The following is a 12339-nucleotide window of genomic DNA, read 5'->3' as shown; positions in this document are numbered from 1 at the left end:
GAGGCTCAGGTTCTGCCCAGGCTAAGGCCCAGGAGGAGACAGAGAAACCTGCAAACCAGCTGGGAAGTTGGGGCCAGAGCCAGGTTTTGGAGATCGAACAGGATCCAGAATGGGGCGGGCAGCATAGGTAGGGGCACAGCTTGAGAAAAGGCAGAATATCCAGAAGGAATGTGCAACCATCAGGAGATGCTAAGCAGCACCTCCCAGAGCCTGGGCACCTTTGGAAGCAGGAAAAGTGAGGTGGGACTTGGGAAGGCCTTAAATGCCAGGCTGATGGTGGAGGGATGGTGAGCAGGGAGGGACAGAGGCTCCCTCTGGCAGCTGGGAGCAGGTGGGGATGGAGAGACATGCCATGGAGGTGGCTGCAGTCTCTTGAGGGGGGCCCCCTGCTGTAGGTATGGGGGGCTCTCCCTCTGTCCAGGGCTGGCCCAAGACCCGTAGAGCCCTGAGCCCTGGCAAATTACGCTGCTCCTGACCTATGCCTGTGTATTCAAAATAAAAACGACAAAACCAATATAAGGATGTCCATCAGAAATTTAATTTTCTATCCAGTTATGACTACTTTGGTGCTATTTTTGAAATATCACACTCTTTTTTCCCATTCCCCCCTAATTTTTCAGGGCTCTTGCTTTACTGGCTCAGCCAGGCCCTGGGCATTGCCTGGGCACTGCCCCGCTGTGTGGCAGTGAGGGGAGTCCGGCCCTCTCTGGGCCTCAGTGTCCTCAGGGAATGGGGGTGGGCCTCAGGACTCAGGGCTCCCGCCTTCCTGCCCAGCATCAGGCGAAGTAGGCGTAGAGGAAGATGTTGACGCACAGGAGGAGGATGGCGTTGAAGCCACAGACACGGGCCCAGAAGGCATGTTTCCGGGGCATTTGGCCGTCACCTGGAGGGGGTTGGAGAGGGACAGGGACACAAGGTCACACTGGTGCCCATGCCTCCAGCCCAGCCTTAGGGTGGGAAGCGACAGTCGTCTACTTACCTGCTTTGGCTCCCAAGGGCAGGTCCCGAGCCAGGGTCCACCAGGTAAGGTTCTCGATCTGCAAGGAACAGGAGGATGGAGTGTCCCAGGATGGAGGTGGACCCAGACAGGGTCAGGGGTCAGTGATAAAAAGATGGCAGCTGAATTCAAAAAGGGACAGGGGTCAGGGCCAGCCAGTGTTAGGGGACAATTCTTAAGTCAGAGAGGGTCAGGGATCAGAATGGGACTAGAGTCAAAATTGTTAGGGGTCAGGGTCAGGGATGACATGCAGGGGTCAGGGGTAAGGGCAGGCTCACCTGAACACCCTGGGGGGGCGGAGTCAGCAGGCTCCCGGCCACCACAACAGCACCACTGAGCATGAAGAGGGCGACGGCAAAGTGCAGATAGTGGATGCTGTGGAGGATGGCGGGCCGCACATCGGAGTGACCACAGGGTGGGGCCGGGTACAGGAATTCCAGGACCAGCCTCGTGGCGCCCAACGCCAGCCCTGCCATCAGGCCCCAGAAGGCCCCCTGGGGAGAAGGGAGGCGGGGCATGTGGGGCTGTGGGAGGAAGACCAGCCACCCCCCCAACACAGCACGGGAGCAGCAGGGGGGGATCTGAGCATGCTGCAGCACATCTGTGGGGACAGGCTGAGGCCTCCCCACTGCACCTGACCCCTGGTCCTGTCCCGTCCCCACCTGCTCATTGGCACGCCGCCAGAAGATGCCCAGGATGAAGACTGCGGTCACTGGGGGTGCCAGGGAGCTGGTCACTGACTGCATGTAAATGAAGAGTTGCCCGCTGTTGGAGCCCTGCAGGACGGGGATCCAGGCCACACTTATGCCGATGAGCACCACGATGACCAGCCTGCGGGCGGCAGTGGGTAGCAGACTTCACCGAGACCCTTCTCCAACCCCCACCTCCCCCAGTCTGTAGGACTTGCTCCCCAGTCTGTCCCGCGTTGCCCCAGCTCCTGCCTACTCCCTGGCCTCTGGTTCACTCCACCGGTGGCCTGGCCAGGCCTGCCCCTGCTCCAAACCCTCCCATGGCTCCCTGTCGCCTGCAGGTACAGCCCCAACTCAGCGTTGGCTATTCCTCCCTCCCCTGGGGTCTACACTGAGTCAGCCGGTAGAGCGCCCCTCCACGGCCACCAACGGTCTCCCATTTGTCTCCCCCCTCAAGGACCCTGTCCTAACCTCTAGTGCACATTTGCATGGTTGTCTGTCTCCCCCTCCCAACCAGAAGCTCCGGGAGGGCAGGGCTTCATCTCTTTCCTTCCCGGCCATGTCCGCCTGCATACAGTGCGTGCTCGCTAAACATCTGGTGACTGTGAATGGCCCGCTGTCAGCTCTCTAGCACATCTGGTCCCAGGCCTTGGCAGGAGCTGGGACCTGTAGCTGGTGCACCCCACCCCTGCAGCCCTTGGCTGTTGACTCGTCTGTCACAGGCAACCTCCGTCCTAAGAGTGAGGTTTGGAGCCAGGCGGCGGTGGCCAGGACTCCCCAGCTACGGATCCTGAGTGCTTCCGGCCAGCCAGTGTGAGCCCCCTTCCCACCCTGCTTCCAAGCCTCCTGTCAGCTCCTGCCTGCCCTCCTCCGTGCTAGGCTGAGAGCCCTCCACAGCCTGGACATACTTTGCTCCTTCCGGCAATAAACCATTGGCAGGAGCCCACCAGAGCGTGGGGCACTGCGCTAGGAGCCCGACTTGGCGATGAACAGGCCCCGGTGCCTGCCCACACTCAGAGTCCAGCACAGAAAAGAGACGAGCCTGTCACCTGTCCTCAGGGCTGGGCCGATTGAGCCCAGAGGAAACATCAATCTAGGAGGGCTTCCAGGAGGAGGGACACCCCCAGAGCCTTGAAGGGGTGTGGGGCCCAGATAAAGGGACAGGGCTGGGGCACGGTGTCTGTCTGCTGCTTGTTAGCTGAGTGCCCCTCATCCGTGTCCTGGGCAGTTGGTGCCCCTCACCCCCAAGGTGGGTGGTGGGTGAGACCCGCTGGAACCCCACCAGGCTGGCAGGGGTGACAGAAGCTGCATGTGCAGCTGGGTGGGTCCTCCGCTGCCCGCCGCCTGCCTCCCTTTCTTCCCTTCAGGCCTGAGGGAGAGGGTGGAGGAAGAAGGTGCTGCCTTGATTAAGGCTAATTAACCCTCAGCCTGGCAGGCGGGCGGGCACTGCCCTCTTCAAAGGCACAGGCGGGCCTCCATTAGCGCTGTCGCACCCCACCCTCCACACACAGGCTTCCACTGCCCAAGACCAGGCCGAGCATCTCTGCGCAGGCTGGGGCCACTGCAGCCGGGCCTGGCTTCTGACCGCCCTCCAGGCTCCTGCTTCCCACTCAGCTGCCCCCAGGCTGCCAGAGGTGCCCCCAAACCCAGAGGCCATTCCTGCTGCCTGGAATGCCCTCCCCCAACTCCCCCTGCAAACCCTCCTCAGCCTCCAAGGAACCTTCACGAGCCCACCCGCTCCTACACTGCCGTCACCATGAATGGTCCCCTTTATCACCTGCAGCCATGGTCACAGGGGAGCTCTTCAAGATGGGGGGTCTGAGATCTCTCTGAGTCCCCCTTATTGCCCAGCTCAATGCAGGGTACTGGGAAGGCCTGGCCCTCTGTGCACTGAGCAGCAGAGAACAGCAGACAGCAGGGACAGCAGGGGAGGGAAATAGAGGGAGAGAAGGGCTGGAGCGCAGGGGCTTGGAGCTAGCAAAGGTCAGGGTCCAGGGGTGAGGTCACCGCTGCTCCTCCCCCTCCCCCAGCCCAGCCTATAACAGCTCCTCTGGCCTCCCCTAACCTGATGAGACCATTGGGGTCACTGGCACACCCCTGCCTGCCCCTGCCTGTCCCTGCCCCATGATAGCCTGCTCCCGAGACGCCTGGCTCTGCTTTGTTGACCCCTCTCTGTAAGTCCCACATCTCCTTGATTGAGGCTGTGGTCGTGCTGCTGCATCCTACCAGAGACCCAAGACCCCATGGGGCCTAGGAAGCCCCGCTTAAATGGGAGTGTTTTAGGCAGGGGGCTGTGATGGCGTCTGAGTGGCTGGAGGTGTTGGAGGGTGTCCCAGTGCTTCAGGAGGGGGGGTGGCAGAGCTGAACCCAGCCTGACACCTGGCACTGTGCCCTTTGTCCTCCACTGAACTGGCAGCTGAAAGAACTGGAGCCCAGAGAGGGTGAGCAAACTGCCCAGCGTCACACAGCCTTGTGCCCTGCCCCACAGGGAGGCTGAACGCCTGGTAGGCAGGGCCTGGGAGGGGCAGGGGCAGAGGGGTAAGAAGTAGGTCAAGGGGAAGGGGGTTGGGAGGGTGAGCAGGCACAGAGGGGACACCAGGGCAGGACTTTGGCTTTGGTGGGAGCAGGCACATTAGCAGGGGACACGAGGGCCACTAGCTGGGTACAGGCCCACCAGTGTCCCAGGCCAAAGGGCCAACACACACACTGTGGTCAGAAAGGAGCAGGGTCCCCCCCAGGCCACACAGCAGCTGAGGAGAGGCAGGGGAACCAGAGCGGGAGAGGTGGCCAAGAGGTCAAATGCCCAGGATGTGCTGACTGGGAAGTGTCCTGGCCGGCAGGAGGTGACAGGCCCTTGTTTTGGAGGAGGCCATGAGCCTGCAGATGAGCTCACACTCGCCCGTGTCTGGCATGTCCCAACAGGGCCCTTCCCACAGAAGCTGGCTGTTTTGCATCACTGGGACAAATGCCTGGAGCTCCTGGGAGACCCCACCCTGAGGATGGGCGTGCTGGACTCCTGGCTGGAGGGTGCACCATTGGCCAAGCTGAGCACCAGACGTCTGGACCCCTCAACCAGCAGGGCGGGGGTCACATGGATCAGAGGTAGAAGGACGGGTGGGAGAGGGCCCAAATAGTGCACAGACACGTGCACACACTCAGAGACACCAACCCTCATCATCCATGGCCGTGTGTACCCCTACAGGGCTCCCGGATACATGGCTGGGACCAGACGTGGATATGGCGACGGAGGGGCCCCTATCCTCACTGAGTGCCCAGCCCCATGGGAGCGGTGTTGGGGAGATCAGTCAGGCCTGTAATTGGCTGCATGTGCTGTGGGAGGAATCTGGCAATTGTTAGGGGCCCCTATCCTCACTGAGTGCCCAGCCCCATGGGAGCGGTGTTGGGGAGATCAGTCAGACCTGTAATTGGCTGCATGTGCTGTGGGAGGAATCTGGCAATTGTCCCCCAGGGCATAGAGGGGAGAGGGGTTGATTCCTTGGTTGGGGGTATTAGGGAGGGCTGCATGGAAGAGGGGACACTTGGGCAGAGTCTAGGAAGACCAGGTGAGTTGCTGAGGTGAATAAGGAGAGGACAAGCAGGGCTAGGAGGGAATGGGCTCAGTGGGGCCAGGGACCTGGGGGCCAGGGCGACAGCTGTGGTCTGAGTGTGGCCAGTCCTGAGTCTGGCTTGGGGCAGCTGAGAATCATCAGGAGAGCTAGGGGCTCAGATTTGGGGGAGAAAGAGAGTCTCTGGGAAGGAAGGAGAAGGGAGGGTTGGGCCTTGAAGAGGGATCCAGCTCGGGGTGAGAGATGCAGCCCCGATGAGGGCTGTGACCATGAAGGGTGGACGGGAGAGCACTGCGGGAGGTGGACAGACAGGACTCTGGTCTCTTCTCTCGCCTCCTTCCTGGCATCCGTGCTCCACCTGGCAAATTCCTATCCATCCCTCCAAGCCTGCCACTGGTGGGGGCACAAAGGCTGGTCACTTGGCTGGAACTACTCAGCCGCTCCCGGGGGTGACAGCTCCACCCACGGTACCGTCCCACCAGCAGCAGCTCCCGCTCGCCAGCACGGGGCCGCAGCCGTCTCCAGATGTCCATGGTGAAGAGCGTGCTGCTGCTGTTAAAGATGGACGTCAGCGACGACATGAGCGCGGCCAGCATCACTGCGATCATCAGCCCTCGCAGACCTGGGGGTCAGGCACGGGGGCTTGCTGTGACCCTGCCCTGGCCCCCGGGAGCCTCTCCTGCCTGTGCCCTGCTGTCTGAGGCCCCCCATCAGCACCATGGGCCTCCTGAGAGAGAGGGCTGCAGGCAGAGGAGCTGAGGGTGTTTGAGGTCAGTGAGACCCCACGACAGGGGCCTGGGGAGGCCGAGGCGAGCTGCAGGGACTTCTGGGTCTGCTGCTTGAGCCTGCGGCTGGCTGGCAGCACCAGTGCGGGCTGTGATCACGTGTGCTGCTGATGCTATTACTCTCGTTTCTGCAGAGCCTGCAGTTGACAAAGCACTTTCACACCCCTGACTTCACTGGAGGGAGGGATTACTAACCCATTTGACAGAGGAGGAAACGGAAGCTCAGAGAAGGGAAGCGAGTTGCCCAGGGACCCACGGCAGGCCAGAGGCAGAACCTCGGGGTGGCAGGGGTGGGGTGGTGAGGAAGGTTGGGGAGGGACCCTCTGCTAGAGGTTACACCCTGGCAGGGCACCCACCCCACCCCAGCCTTGAGTGGCCCAGCCTCTGGAAATTCCTGTCACTTCCTGTGCATGGTGGGCCCCAGCAGTCACGGTGGGTCCCCTCGCTCATTGGCTCTGTGGAAAAAGAGAGATGCAGCTCCCCAGAGAGGGAGGAAAAAAACCCACCCGGCTCTTGCCTGAAAATGAATGCAGGGTCCCTATGGAGGTGGGGGAGGCATTGCCGTGCAAAGCCTTCTGGGAGTCATGGGCTCAGGAGGGCTGTGTGGAGAGCCCAAAGGAGGTGGAAGGATGCTCGACTGCCAACTCAGTGCTGTGCGCCTTCAGGGTGCTCACCTCCCCTCTCTGCGCCTTGGTCTGCGTCTGTCTCCAAGGACTCTTGCGATGTTTCTTTAAGCATTTAAGCACCTCCACCTCTGCAGACTCCCTGCCCATCTGTCCTCTACCCCTGCCCTAGGATAAGCCTAACATGGGGCCCCTTCCTGAGGGCTCAGCCTTAGAGAGCTATTTATTTAGGGCCTGGCTGGGTTGCCTTCCTTTGGTTCTGTGTCTGATTCGCTATGTGACTCCCAGGTAACCCGTGGCCCTCTCTGTTCACTTGTCAGACTGACTGGGATGGGCCAAAGGAAAGTGAGTTAAATCATGGTTTTCCCCAAAACATTTCTCCACCACCCCTGTCTTGCTTGGGCTTATTCCACCCATTTCTCAGACAAGGCCTAGAGAGGGGTTGCGGCCCAAAGATGGCTGGGTGTCAGTGCTGGGGGGCTTCACAAGTCCCCCCACCCCGCCCTCAGCTCAGAGAGGAAGGCAAGGACCAGAGGTGGGAACCACAACAAGGCCGAGTTTTGCACCAGGCAGTTTCCCTGCGTTATTATGTTTAATCCCAGCAACAACGCTGAGGGGTGGGTAGGTGCCATTATCTTCAATTTACAAATGAGGACACCAAGGCACTGAGCAGGGAAGTGACATGTCCCAAATATCTCGGCCAGCAAGTAGCAGAGCCAAAATCTAATCCCTGGTTGGTGCTCTCATGTCCCCTGGGCCTGGGCTCTGCAGGAGAGAGGGAGTGAGGGAGAGACAGAGAAGAGGGAGGAACAGGGGTGGGACTTGAGGGACCAGGAAGCTTCCAAGGAGGGGGGTGAGGGGGGGGGCAGGGAGAACTCGAGCACCTGAGAACCCAGAGAGGACAGGCTCGGCTGCAAAAGGCTCAGAAAGCTGCCTCCTCTTCTGCTTAAGGTGGGACCTCCCACGCCCCTTGTTAAGTTGCTCCTACTTGTACACGTCCTGTGATGGGGAACTCACCACCCGGTATCAGACCGTCAGGGCTGCTGCTGCCACAAGAAACATGAAAAAAGCTGATACATGCCCCATAGTTCTACCTGTCGGCCTGCAATGTCTTGGGGGGGGCAGAAGATGGGAACTTATGCCTGCAGGTATGGGGGAGTCCTGAACTCCCGGTCCTGGCAGAGTAAGCAGTGGACTTGGGCTTATGTTGGTTTGTATGTCAGTCACTCTGTAACCCTGGACTTCCCCTCTCCGTGCCTCAGTTTCCCCATCTGTAAAATGGAGCCAATAATCCTACTTCACAGCGTTCAATGAGAAGTGGTTTGTAAAAGGGCCTGGCACCCAGGATGCATGTGGAAGAGAAAGCGGGTGGCCTTTCTCAGGAGGTGATACAGCACCGGCTAGGAGGACAAGCTCTGCAGGCAGATTAACTGGGTTTCAAGCCCAGCTTTGCAGCGTTCTTACCACATGACCTTAACCAGGGCATTTAACCTCTCTGAGCCTCGATTTTCCCATCTTTAGAATGGGGGTGATACCAAGCACTCCCACCCTGCGCCAGGCACCCGCAGCCGGAGCTGCCTGCATTTTCTCACACACCCAGCCCTGGACGCCTCCGTGCCTCGCAGACGCCTCCCTCCTCCCAATGCGCTCATCCACTTACCACCCCACCCACCCCTGTTTGCCCCCTGCTTCCAGGCCCACTGCAGAGGGCTTGTCCTCTGAGGCGTCCCTCTCCCCTCCTACCCCCCAGGCAGTGGCGGCTTCCTCCCGAGGGCTCCTGGGGCCAAGGATTGAATCACGCTTGCTTGTTTGTTTATATATTCTCCCTTCCCCACCAGACCGGGAGCTCCCCAAGGGCAGACACTGGGTTTGAATCACCTCCAAGTCCTGGGTATCACCCAGCCCAGGGCTGGGCCCAGAGCTGTTCTGTGAAGCTCGCTGAATGAATAAGGGAGTGAGTGGTGGGAGGAGGAAGGAAATGCACAGGAGGAGAAGTGGAGAGGGAGAAAGGACCCCAGAGAGAGTGATGACGGGGTTCAGAAATAGTTAGATCCAGCTGCCCTACCCTATCGCCTCCACCCCGTTCAGTTTTGCAGGACCAGAAAGGACGTAACTTGCCCAGGACAAACGGTCAGACCTGGGACAGAGCCCAGGGGCCCAGGGCAGGATGAGGCCACAAGGGTTCAAGAGTCAGAGGGCAGGTGATGGGCCCCTCTTGATGGACTCTGGGCCTGGACTGGCTGGCTCTGGCCCTTGGAGGGCCCAACCCTCCTGGGAGGGACAGGTGAGGCGTCACAGCCACATAATGGCTCAGAAAGCCGGAGTCAGGAGTTTCTTCCTGAGTTTATACAGCCCATTCCAGGCTCCCAGCATGGGGCACCGCCTCTGGGCACTGCTGGCTCCATCGTATAACTTCGTATAATGTATGCTATACGAAGTTATTACGGCATGTTTCCAGCTGCAACAGGGGACTTGGCATCAGAACTGCTCTCCAATATGCATGAAGGGGAAGGAGATCCGATTAGGGGGCCTTATCACCTAGGAAACACGGGTAGGTTCCTCTTTCTGCACTCCAGCGTGGGATGAGGAGCTCTGCAGGCCCTTTGCAAATGGCCCCGTCTCTGCACCCCTGTCCCCGTCTCACACACCCAGATTCCTGAGGCCTCGTTTGTGGGTGACTGGAGGGTGGAGAGGAGATAGCCTGTGGAGTACGTGGAAGGGGACATTCCTGTGCTGTGGGAGTTGGCTTCTGTCGTCTCATACATTTTCCTGCTGGCCCTCATTTACAAGAAGCATTTATAGCAAATACTTGCCAAGTGTTTTCCATAAACACACAAGTAAGGACATTTTTCACACATTCCAACCTTCCGTAAGTGTTTATTTCCACAGTGCACAGGTTTGAGTGCACAGTTTTCCTAAACAGGCCTTTGGAATGTGGGCTTCAGCCCAGTGAAGATTGACTTCTGAGTTGTCCTTCCATGGCCACATCATCCCTGGGGCACACAGGGCACGTGCATTTGACACATATGGTTTCCCAGTGAGTTTTGCTCTTCAGTGTGGGTTCTCTGTGTGGATACGTGCCCTGAGTGCAGAGTAACTTGGGGTCCTGAGCCCCCTCACGATACAGAGTGAGGTTGGAGGTCCTGGCTTCTGATAGAACCCACAGGTCAAATGGCATAGGGAGTGCAGATCACAGGACTAAGAGGAAGATTGTGACTCACTTAGGATGTAACTGAACATATAGAGATAATAAATTACGGAAAGTCTTGTGTTCTGACCTGGAAAAGTAGGTGTTCACCGTGAAGGACAGAGATGCTGGCTGGGTCTGTTTTCTGTTACTTATGACAGAATACCTGAAACTAAGTAAATTATAAAGAAATGGAATTTATTTCATACTGCTTTAGATGCTGGGAAGTCCAGGATGATCAAGGGGGCATGTCTGCTGAGAGCCTTCTCCTGGTAGGGACTCTACAGAGTCCCAGGTGGTGAGAGCGTGTTCACATGCCAGCTCAGGTCTCCCTCTTCTTATAAAGCCACCAGTTTTGTTCCCAGGATAACCCATTAATCCATTAACTCGTTAACCCATTAATCCGTGACTGATCCAACATGATCCAGTCACCTCTTCCGCCCCTGTCCACACCAGAACCCTGGGAGCTGCTCTCTCCTTGCCCCCATGTCGTCCCTCCCCACAGCCAATGCCAAGTCTCACTTGATTACTGGGGACCGCACCACCTGCTTGCTCCCCTCTAACCCAGTCCCCTACAAACCAGCAGAGGGAGCGTCCAAAACCACCGATCTGCCCACACTCCTCCCTGCTCACAGCCATTCTGCACTCTCCGTCCACTGCAAGGGTATCATGAGGCCCTAACTGTGCTCTCCACCCACTTCTCCACCACCCTCACCCCTGCCAATTTCACCCAGACCGCTGGCACCCCAGGCTCTCTTGGACACCTCTGGGCCTGTGGGTGTGCTGTTCCCTCTCCCTAGAATACCTTTCCACCTTCATAAACTCAGGGAACGAATGCATACTCATTCCTCTCAACTCATCATGGATGTCTGGGCTCCCCAGGCTTTGGGGCAATGGCCTCTATGGCACCAATAACTCTATGGCCTGCATCTGTCTGCCTGTCTACCAGGCTATGACTATGGGGCCTCGGGAGGAGGCCTGGGCCCCAACAGTGCTTGTTGACTGACTATGATTCTCTCCCAAGCAGGCCACTGCAAACACTGCCCTGAGGAGTAATAAAGGTGTTCCCCAACCCCAACCAGGCCTGGCCCATCTTTGGGAGCCAGCCTAGACGCTGTCATTACAGTAGGAGCAGGAGAAAGGTACATAGGCCCGGGTTCGAGTCCAATTCTCCCAATTCCTTGCTGTGTGATGCTGGGTGATTATTTAAGGTCTCTGAGGCTGTTTTCTCCTCTGTAAAAACCCTGCTGGGGACATCTGTAGGCCAAAAACTTAACTTCAACCTAAACTTCACACCTTATACAAAAATGAACTCAAAATAGATTGCAGATTTAAATGTAAAATGTAAAAAACTATCAAACTTTTGGGGAAAAAAATAGAAGATCTTCAGGTCCTAGGGCTAGGTAAAAAGTTCTTAGACTTGATCAAAAGCATGATCCATAAAAGCAAAAACTGGTAAGTTGGACCTCATCAAAATTAAAAAACTTGTGCTCTGTGCAAGACACCAGTGAGGTGGATGAAGAGACAAGCCACAGGCTGGAAGGAAGAACGTGCAGCCCACATACCCAACAGAGACTCTATCTACAACATAGAAAGAGCTCTCAAAACCCAACAGTAGAAAAATAATCCACTTAGAAAATGGGCAAACGACATTTCACTGAATAGGACAGACAGATGGCAAATAAGCACATGAAAAGATATTCAATGACATTAGCCATCAGAAAAGTGCAAATTAAAACCACAACAGGTATTATACGCCTATCAGAAAGGCCATAATAAAATACCAGTGGTAACACCACACGTTGGCAGAATAAAATGGTTGATCACTCACACATCGTGGAGGGAATGTAAAATGGTGCGGGCACTCCGGAAAACAGTGTGGCAGTTTGTTAATGAACAGGCAACCGCCATAGGACCCTGGAATGGCACTCTTGGGCATTTATCCCAGAGAAATGAAGCCTGATGTTTATAGACATAATATGGATATGAATGTTCATATCAGCTTTATTTGTAACAGTCAAAAACTGGAAACAACCCATATGTCCTTCAACTGTCGAAATGGTTAAACAGACTGTGGGACGTCCATATCATGGAACAGTGGTCAGCAATAAAAAGGAACAAACTTTTTTTTTTTTTTCCTGTGGGACGTCCATATCATGGAACAGTGGTCAGCAATAAAAAGGAACAAACTTTTTTTTTTTTCCCTTTTTTGCCTTTTTTTACTGACCGGCAACGGGATTGCAACCCTCGGTGTTGCGCCCGCACCGCGCTCAGCCAGTGAGCGGAACCGGTCTCCACATGCGATCCGAACCCTCCGCGGGAGGCCTCCGCACTCCCAAGCATTGCGCCCGCACCGCGCTCAGCCAGTGAGCGGAACCGGTCTCCACATGGGATCCGAACCCTCCGCGGGAGGCCTCCGCGCTCCTAAGCGGCGCACTCTCCAGTGCGCCACCGGGCCGGCCTGGAACAAACTATTGATACATATGACATTC

At 57.1% G+C, this 12339-nt stretch overlaps 1 protein-coding gene across 1 annotated transcript in view; it reads right to left on the bottom strand.

Moving 5' to 3' along the window:
- Positions 1–519: 519 nt before the first annotated feature.
- The window catches only part of SLC5A10 (solute carrier family 5 (sodium/sugar cotransporter), member 10), a 59425-nt gene continuing 47605 nt past the window's right edge, over positions 520–12339 (bottom strand). The window contains exons 10-14 of the mRNA XM_008592253.1: positions 5724–5874; positions 1660–1828; positions 1276–1491; positions 980–1037; positions 520–883 (exon numbers count right to left, since the gene is read on the bottom strand). Coding sequence (XP_008590475.1) covers positions 777–883; positions 980–1037; positions 1276–1491; positions 1660–1828; positions 5724–5874 — 701 coding nt within the window. The 3' untranslated portion in view covers positions 520–776. The remainder of the gene's footprint in view (positions 884–979; positions 1038–1275; positions 1492–1659; positions 1829–5723; positions 5875–12339) is intronic.

This window comes from Galeopterus variegatus, unplaced genomic scaffold (assembly GCF_000696425.1).
Source record: "Galeopterus variegatus unplaced genomic scaffold, G_variegatus-3.0.2 Scaffold7712, whole genome shotgun sequence".
Lineage (NCBI taxonomy): Eukaryota > Metazoa > Chordata > Mammalia > Dermoptera > Cynocephalidae > Galeopterus > Galeopterus variegatus.
This window is presented reverse-complemented; position numbering and strand designations above follow the sequence as displayed.